The sequence below is a fragment of the Solanum tuberosum genome, unplaced genomic scaffold, assembly GCF_000226075.1.
Source record: "Solanum tuberosum cultivar DM 1-3 516 R44 unplaced genomic scaffold, SolTub_3.0 scf00445, whole genome shotgun sequence".
NCBI classification, from domain to species: Eukaryota; Viridiplantae; Streptophyta; class Magnoliopsida; order Solanales; family Solanaceae; genus Solanum; species Solanum tuberosum.
In genome coordinates this window covers 70155-87234 of record NW_006239374.1, presented here as the reverse complement: position 1 = coordinate 87234, position 17080 = coordinate 70155, and the positions used below count along the sequence as shown (strand labels likewise).

Here is a 17080-nt window from a genome sequence, read left to right as displayed (position 1 = left end):
TTTACCATAAATATTAGTTTTCCCCTACTATTCTACACAAATCGCTCACTCGATACAGAAACTTACATGTTGTAGGTCAACTTAACGTATAAAAGTTCTTTACACTGTCAGTGCAACATAGCAAAAATCCCTTTCCAAAATACTATAAGTTTCTTTCTGTGGCTCTCCTATACTGAACGTTCTTACATATGCTTTCTAAGTAGTTCTTCCAAGAACCTTGATATGAGGCTTAATAACAGTAGGTTCATGTCAGATTAGACTAATGTATATGCTCCATCAGGGTACGGAGTTAGTGGGGAGGAGATGAACCACCTTCAACGGAAAGTAGAAGGTACACTATCTATCAACATTCGTGAAGTTAACCTTAAAAGGAGTAGGTGCATTTCCTATCAAGTCCCTCATATGCAACAGACATACTCAATAAATAGGAAGGTTTAGAAACTACAAACATGCTGGAAATAGTTGAAAACTTGAAGTCATTCTATCTTACATGGAAATTAGGGTGGGGCAACCATAGAAACTTGGCAATAATGACAGCAACTTCTGAACTAAGATCCACTTAAAAGACTTGCCAAATAATCCAAACAATCAATGCAACTCATGACTATTTTGCACCACAATTTTCCATGTAGTCGTTTTCTAAAACAATCCGGGACCTCAATAGATACAACATTTCAATATGTTTCTTGGCTGGCAGATCAAATATTCAAAAGTAAAATGACCTTGCATCATTTTGATTATTGAAATGTTTGCAATACATCTGATTGATTACTTACGTCTTTACAAGAACCCCAGATCGCCAACTTTTTATAATAAGGATCGACACTAAAAATGTTATCTTGAGAATCAACTAAAACATAGCAGAGAAGGAAAGTAAACTTGAGTTTGGACAAAATATATTGGGAGGACAATTCTCCCACCAAAATATTACACATAGAGAACAATATCGAAAGAATCAGTCTTTCTTTGTTGTAGTTGCATCAAAGGAGTATAAAATTACAGAAAGGGGAAAAGTAAAAGAGACAACTTTATTCTCTTTAAACCACCCCCAATCAAGAACAATAATATAGAGGAAAAAAAGCATAGCACATAAACCTTTTTCCACTTTACCCCATCTTTCTTCCTATACAGTGGAATACAATCCAACCACTTAACATCCCCAACCAGAATGAATTCTAATTAGACCAAAAAAAAAAATTGTACCTTTGTGTGGCATCATCAAGATTGAATCTTTCAAGCTATCATCAGTGTGCTGTTACTTTAGATCTCTTCTTTGCCTCACTGTAAAGCACCACACCCATTACAGTCACAGCAAATCCTGTTATGCCCATGATGTTCACTGGATTCCTGAATATCAAAACTGACACCACTGCAGCCACTGCAGCCTTGGCATTCCCCAAAACTTGCAGTGTCAAGGCACTTGTATGCTTAGTAACCAAGAAATTAGTTAAGTTCACCAAATAAGCAACTGTGGCATTACCAATCAACAAGAAAACCATAAATCTATCTCCCTTAGCTTTCTCCACTGTAACTGCTGCTACATTCCCCTCTATGTATAGTGTAAAAGGAAGCAAAATCATTGCTGCCATTGGAGCCATGTATAATAACAGATTCATGGAGTGTAATTTCTCAGCATCAGAGGATAACAACAACCCCTGAACAACAGATTTCAAGGCTCTCCCAGCAGTTGAACCTAAAGCCATCAAGAACCCAAACAAATGGAACAATGGCTCACTATTGCTAGCCAAAACAATACCAAGAACCACAGGGACAAGAGCTAAATAAACCTCAGCAGTTTCTTTCTTACAAGTAATCACAAAAGCAAAAATAGCAGTAAAAAATGGGGTAGTAGCACCAATTGCTTGATTAAACGATACAGGAAGGTACCTCAATGAAGTATTACCACACACAACAGAAAAACAAAAAATAGCACTCAAAGCAAGAATATTGAAGAACTGTTTCCTGCTATGTATCTGCTGGAAAGGAACAACTTCCAGCCACTTAATAGCAACTAAACTATAAGTAGCACATGACAACATATGCAACATAGTCAAGAATATTGGGTAACGATAACCATAAAAACTTAAAAGATACTTGTTTAGCAACAACACCCCAATATTTGAACAGTACCAAGAAGCAATTATAAGAGCAGTAAGTACATTTGGTGACACCAAAGAAGTTATCCCACCATTAGAATACTGTTGCTGCCTGATTTCAGCAGTTGGGGTTACTGGCATATCCAAGACTTGATCTTGGGGTGACTCCAATCTTGGATTGCTGCCCCTTCTTGTAGTCCATGACTGTGCCTCCACCATTACAATGCTTCTAGCAACTTAACACAGTGTAAAGATTCAATTTTTATGAATCTTGATACAACTTAGTATACTAAATACCCAATAGAATTTCAAGAAAATATAATGGGGTTGCTACTGAGCTATAGTTTGAGTATTTGGCTAAATGGGGGTTGAGATCTGGGGTAGTGAAGAAGATAGGGTAAGTTGGTGGGAAATTTTGGGGTTTGATCTAATTGAAGGGTCAAGATTTAGATTTCAAATGAGGGAAGTAATCTTAGCCATTGGATGAGAATTAAATGACTAGAGTAATATTAATAATAAAAAAATAAAATTTGATGATTATAGCTGTGAACAAAGTGTCGGTACCATATTGGGTGCTTTAAGCTTTATGCACTGTCCCACCCATGAATATGGTCCACCGGATGGGGCTACTCCTCCCTTTATCATAGATCTCGAGCTCTGGGTATGGAAAAATCATGGATAGTTATCATTATCCCACAATAGAGCTCGCATGAATTCGGAATAGTCAGACTCCAATGTGGATACCAGACATAAGTGGACTGTAGCACGTGTCGTTTAAGCGTGTGAAGCGGACCAATAGGAATTGTTTATCTAACATTCCCCTATATTACATCCTATTTTAAGAGTGGGGGTGGGGGGGGGTGGATTTATTTGTAGTTATTGTTGAAATTTCATGAGATATGTGGTTAAATTAGTCAATTAAGGTCAAACATATTGTATTGACAAAGAAACTCTTATTTGTTTGTTTATAGAAGTTTTGCATTCATGTTGGAGACAAGTAATATACAAAGATGTAAATGCATATGAAGTGGAATTTGATGTAATGTTTTTATACATTTTTGTATGTTTTTTCCAACCAATGCTTCAATAATTGGCAATCCAGATTGTTGCTTGCCTCTTTAAAGTCAATATTAGTCATAGAAAATGGGTTGGAGAAAGTAATTAACAATCAAGATTGTTTGTTGACAGAGCAAATGACATAATCAAGAAGATCATTTTAATTGGCCTTTCAATTTGCTAAACAAGAAAGGAAAGATTAATCATTATTATAGCCTTCTATTAAAAGATTGTTGCATTTAATTGTATGGCCTAATGATGGATATAGATTTGACAATTATAGTAGAGTATCTTTTTTCCATTAGGTTAATTCTTAGGGGCCATTTGGATATCTAGGTTATAATCTCAACATTATAATTCTGGAATAACCTTGTTTTAAGCCAAACAATCCGTCAGTGAATGGTGTTACTCGGTATACGTACTTGTGAGAAATAGTAAGTATCCGATAGAATAATCAAAATATATGCAAGTTAGCATAAACACTATTGTAATTAAAAAACGATAGAATCATTGTCTAGTGATCCATTACATCATCATATTTCAAAATCAATTGTTCCCTCAATTAAACGTAACTAGAAATGTTATAACAAAAGAAAGAAGAGAAATCGTTCGAAGAATTACACACATCTCCAATTGAACAACTTCTACTAGTAATTAATTTATTGGTAGACCAATGGAGAAAGTGGATGTGTCCGGTTCTGAATTATGATCTATGTTGTTCGGACTTTTCAAAAATATCAATGGTTGCGTGTCAGATACTTTACCATTAGTGCATTTTTGAAGAATCTGACACGATTGCGACAATATTTTTGAAGAGTCCGAACAACGTATATCTGTTGAACTTGTTAACTCCACACACTTTCTTGAACGCTGGCGGCCTCTATGCATATGCTTCTCACAATATTTCTGATTTTGGACAACACCTTTGTTACATCTCCATTTCTTGCCATCAGTCCTCCTACATCTTCTTGGCTCTGGTTCCATCCTACTTTTATGTTCCCAACACATGTGTCCATACCCCATCACTGCAAAAAGAATCACAGTATTCGGTACATATTATCCGTCTTTAAAGATTCTTGGACGCTCGTTAAAACAAAGAGTTTGAATTATATGCATCGACAAGGGAGGGTAAGGGGTTCAATTGAATTTTTTATGAAAAATTATACTACTAGTTTGAATTATTGTCTCCACCACTAATTACACCATCAGGTCACATTTACATGTTGTAGCAGGTAATATATATTAAAAATCTGTCTTATTTTCAATATTACAATTTACAATTCTCACATTTTAAAGATTGTAGATATTCTTTAGGTGACACTGACAATGAAAATATTTTTCAAATATTAAAATTAAGGGTACATGCATATGATAAGGAGCAAGATTTTACTAACACTTCACTATACATGTTACTATGAATCTATCAAAATCAAAGAAAGCACCTCATTGGACTAAGCTTTAGTTATACACGAATTTGAATAAAGGTCAGACCATAATACAATCTTACCTTATATTAATGCAAAAGATTATTTTCACATCTTAATTAACCTCATGACTTTCGTATCAGATGACAACAACAACTGTTATCATTACGTCAAGATTTCTACCAATCAAACAATCTGTACTAAAAAACAATGAAAAATGCTAGGTGGAAACTTACAATTGGTCATGTAATGTGGATAGTTACCATCATGAAGACCTTTCAAGGAACAAGTAAAAGACTTGTATATAGGAATAATTAGATGAGATGGAACAGGTAGCCCTGCTTCTATATACTTGTAGATGAAAAATTGTTGCTCTAATTCTTGCCTTTGTAGAAATGTAAATCCATATCCGTTTGTACTAAATTTTGAGTAGCTAAGCTCAAGATTTAGCCCAAGTTCAATTGAACATTTTTCACCTCCATAAGACACTGCACAAAATTAATAACAACAACAACAACAATGAGATAATAAAATAGTCATTTTTGGCCAAAAATATGTACACCAAAAGAAAGGAGTACCATTGTAGCAGACTTTTTTGTTAGCAATATTCTTGGGAGGTGAGATTTTGAGTTCCATGGCAGATGAGATATTTTTTTTTTGTTTATTTTAATAATATTAGTACTACTGATTGTCTGCTGCTCATATTGTGAGATGTGTAAATAGGATTCAGATAAAAACAATGAAATACTGGCACAGACAGCAAGTCTTCTGACATAGTCAGAAAATTTGGCAGTTCTTGTTTTTGAACGGTAGGGCTCTTAGCTTTTTTGTTTTTGCGTTCGTGTAACCATATTGAAGCATGACTAAATTCATATTTTTGTATTCTAGAACTTGATTCTGGGGGGCTGCACTTTCAATAGTGTTTTTTTATTTCCAAAAACTTGAATTCGAAATCCTAATTAAGAGTGAGAAAGACGAGAGGGAGTTGTTCGGAGGATGGTAAGCATCCCTCACTTCCAATCCAAAGGTTGCGAGTTCGAGTCACTAAGAAAGCAAAAGGGATGGGAGCTCCTAGGGAAGGGTAAAAAAAAAAAATTAATAGTGAAAGGACACTGAATTGTTCCACCACAAACTTTGCACTTAGACCGTGTGTAGTCCTAGATAACAACAACAACATCATATCTAATGAAATTTTTATTCCACTTAGTAGGGTCTAGGAAGGGTAGATGGTACACAAACCTTATCATAATCTCGTGGAGGTTGAGAGATTGTTTCAAAAGACCCTCAACTCAAAATAACAAAAACTAGAAAATGAAAAAATTTACATTTTTTTTTTCTTGTAGAACTTACCCTACTTTTCATATTAACTTGTTAATTGTTATGCTTTATTTTTTGTTTTTTTTCTTTTTCTACTTGAGTTTGATGCACTTAAGCTAATGGTCTTTCGAAAACAATATTTTTTTCCTTTACGAAGTAGTGATGAGATCTATGTACACTTTTTTCTCCCCGGACTCCACTTAGTGGGATGACATTGAATATGTTATTTATCGTTATGAATTCTTAAATATGACAAATCTATTACCATTTCTCCCCTAATTTCTCTTTGTTTAAGATGTAACTTGTGAAGCATTAATCTGGACCAATCCAAGTTAAGGAAAGTATATTGACATACAAATTTTAGATATTTAATAAGTTGAAGTCACAAATTCAAAATCTAATCCTAAATTCAAAATTAAAATTCAATTTGTAATAACAAAACTCAAACAAAAAAGTTAATAGGAAATTGAATTTTGATTTGTCCAAACTATGCCCACCCATTATTGATAATCAAACAGAATCGTTTTAGAACTATAGGGCCCGTTTGGTCATAGATTTCCCAAATAATATTTGAGGAAAAATTTGGCAAATAGTGTTTGTCCATACAATTTGCTATTATTTGGCAAATATCTTAAATTCCCAAATACTAGTTTTTTCTAGTATTTGGGCCAAATCTCATTATTTGGGATCTTTTGAAAATTGAAATTTTACACCAAACTTTTATCTTTTACAAAAACACCATCTATAGTAGTTGTTTGCGTTGCATTACATAATTCTTTATGTGAACACCAAAGTAGTGATGAAATATTCAATGAATATGAAAGCGATGATATGGTTGTTGATGAAAATGATGAACAATCGGCTCAAGGTAACAAAGTCATGTGCTTTGTCTATTTCACGATGTATGGAATGATGCTTGTTGCACTCACTCCAAACTACCACATTGCTCCAGTGGCATGGACACTACTTGTTATTTGTTGCAACGAAGATCCAATTGACTTGTACTACAAACTTATGGTTAGTTTTGATAGTTTTTAAAACTTATGGGTATAAATCGTATTTTTCTAAAAAGTGAAATATATTTCACAAATAGTATGACCAAACATTTGGTGAAATTTCACCCAAATAATATTTACCAAGAATATTTGAAAATCTATGGCCAAACGCTAACTTAAAAATGTATAAAATATCTCGTTATTCATTGTATTTTGTTTTTTTCTCACTTTAAAATGGGATAATACGAAAAAAATATTTGTTGAAAATTGTGTCAACTAGAAATATAAAATAAAATGGTAGTTATTCCTTGTAGAATTTCTTTTCTCACAAAATTGCACAGAAACTGTCAAATTGGACGAAATTGCCCCAAATTGTGTTTTCTTGTAATTGATGAAGGGTTCATTTTTTTTTTTTACCTAAAATTATAAAACAAAAAACTTTCTAACTCTTATTGTTTGAGAAGCTTCTTAGGAACCCAGGAAGCTTGGGACTCAAGTGGCAGCTCGTAGAAGAGGTAAAGTTTCGATTTTTTCTATGTGGGTGTTTGTGATTTTCCATGTTTTACTTATTGTGGTCGATTTTGTTTCATTTGCTGTGTATGGAATTGTTGTTAGATGGTAAAAGAGAAGTGTTTCATCTGCTGAATGCTACCTGTTCGATGAAAGTCCTAAGATAGGTTAATGTTGTTAAAAAGTACATATTTTTTTGCTTTCTGAGTCGTTTCTGACTCTAATATTTGCCGGACTACTACTCTTTTTTTAATATTTTTTTTAGGTGTTCGCTTTATGTTGTAACTAAGCTCCCGTTTGGTCATAGATTTTGAAGTTGAAACTCGAAAATTTGAGTTTTTGAAAGCTGTGACTTTTGGAATTTGAAGTTGTTTAGATATGTATTTACTTGGAAAAAATTTGAAGTTTTGTGAGGGGAAGTCCCGATTGGGAACTTGAAATTATTTATCAAATTTCATGCAAGCAAGTATTTGAGGGTAATTTTTCAAAATCTATGATCAAATGCTAACTAAGATTTCGGAATTTTGCTCGATTCTACTATTCCATTTCAAGTTTCCCTTATTTTAGCTTAAATTTCTTGTTGATTACAGAAGCCTTAGGTAGTCACTAGTCAGTGTTACTTTCTTTCGAAATATGAAAGATTAACTGACTTATTGAATGTCTCCTCTCCTTACATCAAGTGGCTTTCAACTCCTTTTTTCTTACTGGAAAGAAATGTAGGAAATCGTCCTACTTATCACGAGGCACTATTGTTTGTTGCATATTGAATTTGAAATTGTTAAGGAAGGAATCCTTCCCTTATTCATTTTTTTGAGTACAATGTCCTTTTTAAACCTCTTCCCTTTGATCCGCCTGGGAGACTGGAGGGAAAATATTATCTATAACTTTTCTCATTATTTTTACTGAGTTAACAAATTCCATTGTTGAATAATTTTATCAAGAAACTTGAACATAGATAACTCCCTCCCACTCTTTTATCCCAGCTTATAAAGGGGATAATCCTTTTGAAAGCAAAGCATTTAGTAGTTACTTCTGTTTCCATGAAGCTACGTTCACTGTTGTGATAAATATATGTAATTCAGGTGGTGGATAACATAAGTCACCTAAATCTTGTATTAAGGCTCATTGATGAGACTTCAGTAAAAACTTAGTGGGGTCTTAGCTATGTCCATTATACTTTAGTGCATGCAGCAGTCTTTTTAAATTTATTGCTTGCAATGTTTGGTCTTGCAGTTGCATAATTCACATGATGGCAAAGAAACCTGAATCTGTATTCCTTGAAGAATGGCTATGCAGAATCAGTGGCACCCAGGAGAACGTGACGCTGAAACATCCTTCTTCGGCATCAGCCCAAGCTATCATCCGAGCATGGGCTGATCTTAGGGACTCCCTTCAAAATCAAGCATTCCACTCAAATCACCTCCAATCCCTAAGGACCCTCGTTGATGTTCAGTTCTCGCTCTATATTGCTGATCCACAAGCAAAGATTCTGTTGTCTATTTTGTCCTCACAAAAAGTCTCCCTTCCACAGGAATCTTATCCTTTATTTGTCAGGCTTCTATACATTTGGGTTCGGAAATCATTTAGACATTCTCCTGGGGTCATTGATTCAGCAGTTGAGGTCCTCTTGCACCTTTTCTCTGGACATATTCATTCAAACAAAAGCTTATCTTTCTTCTCTGAAGGTGTTCTTCTCCTTGGTGCTCTTTCTTTTGTATCTTCAGCATCCGAAAAATCTAAAACGGTTTGCTTGAAATTGCTCTGCCAGCTCCTTGAAGAAGACTATAGATTGATCCATTTGTCTGAAAGGACAATCCCGAATGTTCTTGCAGGAATTGGCTATGCTCTCTCTTCTTCTGTGAACATTTATTTTGGTAGAGTTCTCAGTTGTTTAATGGAATTGTGGGATAAAAGCGACGTCCCTTCTGCTAGTTTGTCTTATGGGCTCATGATACTGCATCTGATGGAGTGGAGTTTCTCAAATTTTATCAATTCTCACTCCACAGACAAGATTGATCTTTTCAGTAGAGAGGTATTGAAAAATACACGACCAGCATTCTCTTTGTTTGCTGTAGTCATGGCTGCTGCTGGAGTACTGAGAGTCATCAATAGATCTGAACAGAAAGCACTAATTGACCTTAAGATTTCTGCAGAGGAACGAATCGAGACTATTGCATGTGGTTTAGTTTCTAGTGCTGGAGATGCTGATTATGCTACAATGGAGCCAAGAAACTCCTTTCTGTTACAGTGTATGTCATTAGCTTTATCTAAAAGTGGACCATTTTCTTACCAACCTCATGTGTTTCTATGCCTCACTACAGCTTTGTTGACTGAAATATTCCCCTTGCCACACATTTATGTCAAAATCCAAGAATCGCCTTCTGGCAACTTGGTGGGATTAGTTCTCAATGAGGTGCAGCAACACCTAGACAGCATTATTTTTAAGGAAGCAGGGGCCATAACTAGTGTCTTTTGCAATCAGTATGTCATGGCTGATGAAGAAAACCGAAGTGCAGTAGAGGATATCATATGGAATTACTGTCGGGATGTCTATATGTGGCATCGGAGGGTTGCTTTGATGCTTGGAGGTAGGGAGGAAGCGCTGTTAGGGAATCTGGAAAAAATTGCTGAATCTGCTTTCCTCATGGTTGTGGTCTTTGCCTTGGCAGTAACAAAGCACAAGTTAAGTTTAAGTGCTCCCCAAGAAATTCAAATGAGACTTTCAGTGAGGATATTGGTTGCATTTTCTTGTATGGAATATTTCCGCAGAATGCGTTTGCCAGAGTATATGGATACAATTAGAGCAGTTGTTACAAGGGTTCAGGAGAATGAACATGCCTGTGTCTCATTCGTGGAATCTATTCCATCTTATGATGATTTGACAAACCAAGCTGGTTGTGACTTTTTCCTGCATGTTTTAATTGCCAATATGTTTGCTATATTACAGAATTCACAAACACATCACCTTTTTCCTTGCAGTACCTTCTAGCTTTCAGAAAATGGAATATATGTGGACTACTGATGAAGTGCAGACTGCTCGGGTCTTATTTTATATGCGAATAATCCCAACTTGCGTAGAATGTATACCAGCCTCTGTATTCCGCAAGGTGCTGGCTCCAACCATGTTCCTGTATCCTGCATCAGATGGTTAGATCTAGAAACAAGTAGGAAAGTCAAACCTGATTGAATATATAAAAATTTCCTTAATGCACTTAACCAGATACATGGGGCATCCAACTGGGAAATTGGCTAAAGCCTCACACTCGGTGTTTGTCGCTTTCATGTCCTCTGGTAAGGATGCTGATCCAGATGAAAGAGATACATTAAAGGAGCAACTTGTATTCTATTATGTCAAGAGATCTTTAGAGGTAATAAAAACTACCAAAGTTAATTGCTGTGATGCTTGAACTTGTTTTCTGATTTAACTGAAAGTTTACAGGGATACCCTGGGATTACTCCTTTTGAGGGAATGGCTTCTGGAGTTGTTGCACTGGTTAGACATCTGCCTGCTGGAAGCCCATCTATATTCTATTGCATCCACTGTCTCATTGAGAAGGCTAATAGCCTTTGTAGTTCAGTCGATACTACTCCAGAAACTGACTTGTGGAAGAGTTGGGATGGAGAGCTGGAGCCTTTCAAGATGTTGGATTTACTTTTTCGTCTCCTTTCTCTTGTTGATATACAGGTAAAGTGGTAACAATGTTTGTCTTCAACTGGTCAACCTAATGATGTGCAGTTACAAGTTCAATCATAAGAGAACATGTGCATTCCATGGATTTTGAAAATATTCAATATGAGTGATACTTCACTTTAATTGTTTAACTTCTTGTTTCTTCCTTCACTCGAAAATTTGGGTAATTGGTATAATTTGTAGGAGCTCTTTCTTGTTACATAAAAGCTTTGGAAAATGGATAGATGTTTCAACTATGAAAATGCTGATTTGTCTTAGGTGTCCTAGCCAGATTTATGCCTACTGTGCCAATATAATGCACTTGACGTGGCTGATAAAAACAGTTACTTTTTTTTTGGCTCTCAGGTTCTGCCTAGTTTGATGAAGTCACTGGCACAGTTGGTCGTTAAATTACCATCAAGTGGCCAAGATATTATTCTCAATGAGTTATATCAACATGTTGCAGAATCAGATGATGTTACACGGAAACCGACAATGGTTTCGTGGTTGCAGTCACTGTCTTATCTTAGTTATCAAAATACTAGCAAGAACGCACCAAAAGTGGCAGCAAAAGAACTACATGATTCTATGTCCGGAACTACAGACTCATTAAGCATGAATAAAATCAGTGCACGTCTATAGAAAATTGAGGTATACAATGTATCTAACTTTCATTGCTTGCGCTTTCATACTCCTTTAAAATGTGTCTTTCCTTGCCTTATGGTTCTGGTGAAAATGCTTTGGGGCAAGAAAAAGGCGCATCTGTTGAGAAAGTACTTTTTTTCTTATAGGCTAAATAAAATCTGTTGAGGAAATTGCTAGTCTTGCAACGTGGTAGATTTTCCCATTATTCTAATAAACTTATTTGCCTTACCAGAGACTGTGCATAAAGGAGTATTAGGTTTTATTACATTGTTGTTTATAAATAAAATTATATTACAAAGGGAGCAATTGAGGAAGAATTCAGAAAGACTTCTCTTCTATTTAGCAAGAAGTGATGTGACAAGTACTTGTAATTATAAATGTCATAAAGGAGTGAGGATCATGAATTGGCTTTCTGGTGTTATATCCCACATATGTCCGTGTCTATGATTTTTGGATCCATTCAATTTTGAAGTTTCTTTGCAGAATTATCAGGATCTGTTGCTAGTAATCCAGGGCAAAATTCAACATCCAACGCCAAGGGGGTGAGTTCTCACTTCCAAGTGCTGCCTCCAAAATTGGTTTGTGGATAGCCATAAACCTGTATGGTGTAATATATTTTGGCTTAGTGGCTGCATCCTTTGAGATTTACCATTTGTTCATGAAGACTTGGGTCTGCTTTGAGATGGTATCGACACAAACTTCATCAGATTCAGTTCAATGAGGCAAGAGGATGTATGATGCAGGGTGAAGTTGCATTTTCTTTTTTCATGCCAAACTTCTGGCTGAGGATATTGTGCTTGCCATATCTTGCTCTCACTCACTTTATCAGGCTTCCGTTATCTCAGCTTGTTCCTGCTTTACTTGGTATTTCTGCCGGATTGTGAAGCAATTCTGCCATTGCTCATCCTATACCAGATCATGATGCCTCTTCCTCCAACGAATAAATACTAGAAAAGATTGAAAATGTTGTAACATAGACATCATACGACTTCTTGACAATACGGTTATATGATTGATTATACTGAATTACAAATATTCTGTTAGCATAAATGGTCAAGAAACATTTTTAAAGTTTTCTTCCCTCAGTTCACTCTTCTAGTAGGACTGGATACTTTCAGAGATGTATATTTAGCTGGCTTACCCTTGGTGTTTGTGTTGCACTTGAATAAATGCTCCAATACTGAATTCAGTGGTTTTGACTCATTTTTTTCTCATTAAATTAATGTTTTCATTCACAAAAGAGCATCAAGTAGATGCATAGTTACAAGGAAATTAAAAAAGCATTAACAAAAGAACAAATGAATCCCTTTTCAGTGTATTTTGGGGCGAACTTGACAACTAATATGAGACGGAGTGAGTAAGTGATATTTTTATGTAGAAAATGCGAAAGACCATTGTTTTCCGTGTCTTCGATTTTATTATTATTAATAAAACATTCCATAAGGGAGTAGTTGCCAATAGTGCTGGAAAATGAGACTAACAGCGTCACGTTGTGGACTTCCATTCTTGAAACCTCTATATGAATTCCCCTTTTCCTCTTCTTCTTCGACCCTTTGGCCTAGAAATTGTTCTGGAAGCTTCTCTGTAAAAATGTCGACAACCCCACCTTCTCGAATCACTCACATCATCAATCTTCCCACCCAACTCGATCAACCGGTTTCTGTTGTCGCTGCTCCCGGCGTCTCCGATACCCACTTCAGGCAAATCCCTCCACTCCTTATTTTCTTTTTTACATTTGTTGTTCTATTTTTAGCTATAAATTTATGTAATTCTCACTTAATAGGGAATTTGTTGTGTGGGTTTTATAAGTTTTTCATGATTTTTGGAATAAAAAGATACCTTTTTATGATATCTTTAGATTATAAGAGCTGTTTGGTTGTCCCTCAACTTGTTATATATATTTTTTCTTTTTGGGTTTTTGCTTTTAGCTATCAACTTACGTAATTTACACTTGATAGGACATTTTTTGTGAGGTTTTTTAAAGTTTTTCATGATTGTGGAAAAAAGGAAGTTTCTTTTGAATACTAAGAAGTTTTCTTGGCATGATTTAGATTAAGTGAGCTGTTTGGATGTCCCTGAACTTGTTATATCTTTCTTTTTTTCTCTTTTTTCTTTTTGGGGTTCAATTCTTAGCTTTCGACTACGTAATTCCCACTTATTGGTATGTCACTGAGGGTGAGATTCTAGAAGTTAAGATTTTGAGAAAAAAAGCGAGTTTTTTTATGTTAAAAAAGATTAAGCATTTTTCTTGGGATGGCTTTGGATTAAGTGAGCTGTTTGGATGGTCCCTCTACTCATTAAATCTTTTTTTTTGCTTTTGGGGGTTCTTTTTTTAGCATTCTACTCACCTAATTCAAGCTTAATATGGTATTTGCAATGAGACTCGTAGAAGCATTTTTATATTAAAGATGAATCATTTTCTTGGTATGGCTCTATATCGAGTTTGAGTGAGCTGTTTGGAAGTACCTCCAAGTTGCTATATTATTTTAATTTCTTAGCATTCAACTTATTCATGCACAATATGGCATTTGTAGTGAAGATTTTGTAAGTTCTTCAGGAATTTAGGCAAAAGGAAGCATTTACATTTTAAAGGTCAAGCATTTCTCTTGGTATGCCTTTGGATTGAAATGACTGTTTGAAAGTCCCTCCAGTTTCTATTACATTTCCTATCCCCACCCCCCTATTTCTTTTGGGGTTATGCAATTTCTCTTAGTATGGCATTTGTTGTCAGGTTTGTGGATGATTTTCAGAAAAGCAAGCATTTTCATGTTAAAGGATGAGAGTTTCTTAGTATGGGGTTGGATTGAGTGAAATGTCTGTTTTCTTGTAGGAATGCTATTGAATCCTCATTGTTCAAACAGTGGTTAAAGAACATACAAACTGAAACAGGACTGCTGGCTAATGGAGCTATGTCTTTAAAACAAGTTCTTATCCAGGTTTCGATCTCAAGCTGTTCTTTTAAACTATGAAGATAGTAGCTTTTACTTGTTCACTAGTTTCGATGAATTACATTGTTGGCTAATGAGACCGTCAGAACACAAATTGAGTTGCTTGAGCCCTTCTAAATTTTTTCCACATTGGACAATTAGAGGAAAATGGTCTGTCTTCTGATCTTAACTGATGCTGAGGCTCTTAATTATATCTTTATTGAGGAAAATGGATATCTAGGTTAATTGTGCACTTTATGCTCCTTAAAGATTCCTATGCTTCCCTAACATAGTTGTCAGTCGTGCTCCCTTCTAAAGAGGATAAAAAAGAAGTCTTCTTCATGTTCGTGTCAGGATTCTTGGAATGATGTTAAGTCGCACTATCAGCGACCAAGAGTCCAAGACATAGTGACTATCACATGATTTGAATCTGCTTTTGGTCCTGCTACCGCAAACATTAAGTTTGCTTTACAGCTGATATATCTTTTTATGTGTTGGAGCAGGGTGTAGATATGTTTGGAGAGCGTTTGGGGTTTCTAAAATTCAACGCAGATATTATTGATAAGGAGACGGGTCAAAAGGTATCTGATTAGAATCTCTCCATCCCATTGGATATGTAATTCATTCAGCCGGACTATGAATAGCTTCTCTTAAAGCTGTGTCCTCAATTTATTTTGCTTATATTTGGTTTTTTGTCCTTGTACCTTAGAGCAATGGACATTACAGTACTCTTGACATAGCTTGACAATACTAGCATGACAATGATGTATTACTTCCATTTTCCTTTTTCCTACCTTATCCTTGGTTACAACAAGGGCAATTTCTTTCCAGTCACTATCGCCTCTTTTGTGTCTAGGTTCCTGGTATTGTCTTCGCACGGGGTCCAGCTGTTGCAGTTCTAATCCTTTTGGATTCTGAGGGTGAGACATATGCTGTGCTTACAGAACAGGTAGGTCTTCCAACTGTCAACTCCTCCTTTTTTATAACGTCTAAAAATATCTCACAGTACAGATTATATGTGGAAATTTATGAAAGTTTTCTGTCCCTTTTACTTTTTAAACTCTAAAATACATTCAAATTGTTTGAAAGGTTAGGGTCCCAGTTGGGAGGCTAATTTTGGAATTGCCAGCAGGAATGTTGGATGATGACCAAGGTGACTTTGCTGGAACAGCAGTTCGAGAGGTCTCTCTCTCCTTTCTATCAAAGCATTATCCCCTTCTCAAAATTTTCTAGAGTGAGGCAAGCTGTCCCCTTGTTTTTTGTGGTTCAATTCCCTAGTATATATTGGTTTATTAGTGCATAATGAACTGGATTCCTCTCATTGTGTCCTTTTTCAACAAATCAATGGAATTTCCTTCGTTTCTGAGCAGTTCAATTGAATCCAGAAATCTGCTAATGTTTTGTATATGAGTGACTCAACTGATCCTTATAGGAACTTCCTTGTCAAAAGCAGCTATTTTAGCTTGTGGATGGCAAAATCAGAGGGGTTTGACCGAACATATAATTGAAGTATTTGATCTATGTGTTTCAGGTTGAGGAAGAAACTGGAATACACCTGAATGCTCATGATATGGTCGACCTCACGGCTTTTCTCGACGCATCAACTGGGGGAAGAGTTTTCCCTTCTCCTGTAAGCTTCCACCGTCTTTTATAAGACTCAGACTACTCACCACATGATTTCTTGGATATTGTATTATAGGAACAGAAAAAGTAGAAATATTTGCATAAACAGCTAGTTTCTGCTAAAACTCTTATGGAAATGTATATGTTATAATAGTTTCATCTAGCCTAGTGTTAAAAGAAAGTTTGCGGTTATATTTCAGTCAATAATTTCGATTCATTGCACTGCTTGCTCTACTGTTTGGAACCTGTAAATTGTAATGACATTGGATATTGCTCCATGTGCACTTGCAATTAGTGGTATATTTGCAGCCTTACATTGGGTGTATTTTCAATTCAAAGATGAGGCCTTCTGTTATTGTTTCTGCCTTTATATATCTCTTAACACTATATTTCTGTGGTTTTGTTGTTCTTTCAATGTTAGGGTGGTTGTGATGAGGAGATGAGTTTGTTTCTATACAGAGGAAATGTCAGCAAAGAGAAAATACAACAACTGCAAGGCAAAGAAACTGGACTACGAGACCATGGTGAGCTGATTAAAGTGCATGTGGTTCCATATGATAAACTATGGCGTGCCACAGCTGATGCAAAGGCTCTGACCGCCATTGCCCTCTACGAGATGGCTAAAAGAGATGGACTGTTGCCTTGATCGATGAGTTAATAATTTCTCCTCCATCAAGTATCAACTTACAATATTGTATGCTTCACTAGAAGATGACGATTCTCTATTTTAGGCAAGTCTGCTTCTACAGCATGAGCATTCCCAGGTGAACACTCCTGGCAATTGCATCTGTTGTTGCTTGGTATTGAATTTTTGTAT

At 35.7% G+C, this 17080-nt stretch overlaps 3 protein-coding genes across 5 annotated transcripts; 2 read left to right on the top strand and 1 right to left on the bottom strand.

The window, feature by feature from the left end:
* Window positions 1-839: 839 nt before the first annotated feature.
* Window positions 840-2558, bottom strand: LOC102599781 (probable sugar phosphate/phosphate translocator At1g12500). Its single transcript, XM_006363644.2, has one exon. The coding sequence runs from the start codon at window positions 2313-2315 to the stop codon at window positions 1245-1247; it is 1071 nt and encodes a 356-aa protein (XP_006363706.1). The 5' UTR covers window positions 2316-2558; the 3' UTR covers window positions 840-1244.
* A 4647-nt stretch (window positions 2559-7205) lies between these two features.
* On the top strand, window positions 7206-12916 carry LOC102599022 (uncharacterized). 3 transcript variants are annotated; one of them, XM_006363641.2, is made up of 7 exons: window positions 7296-7403; window positions 8632-10292; window positions 10378-10528; window positions 10619-10766; window positions 10838-11083; window positions 11435-11719; window positions 12197-12916. In XM_006363641.2, exons 2-6 carry the CDS (start codon window positions 8645-8647, stop codon window positions 11708-11710), a joined length of 2469 nt encoding a protein of 822 aa, XP_006363703.1. In that variant the 5' UTR covers window positions 7296-7403; window positions 8632-8644; the 3' UTR covers window positions 11711-11719; window positions 12197-12916. The 3 variants fall into 3 exon arrangements, with proteins under 3 accessions (XP_006363705.1, XP_006363703.1, XP_006363704.1); XM_006363642.2 differs by having other exon boundaries at window positions 12102-12916; XM_006363643.2 differs by lacking the exons at window positions 11435-11719; window positions 12197-12916 and adding an exon at window positions 11348-11421 and having other exon boundaries at window positions 7206-7403.
* Window positions 12917-13177: 261 nt separating this feature from the next.
* On the top strand, window positions 13178-16924 carry LOC102598696 (nudix hydrolase 14, chloroplastic-like). The gene is given in 7 exon segments (NM_001287955.1): window positions 13178-13413; window positions 14544-14649; window positions 15144-15221; window positions 15497-15589; window positions 15730-15822; window positions 16172-16270; window positions 16685-16924. Coding segments are annotated over 7 exon segments (924 nt in total). The 5' UTR covers window positions 13178-13183; the 3' UTR covers window positions 16910-16924.
* Window positions 16925-17080: the final 156 nt, after the last annotated feature.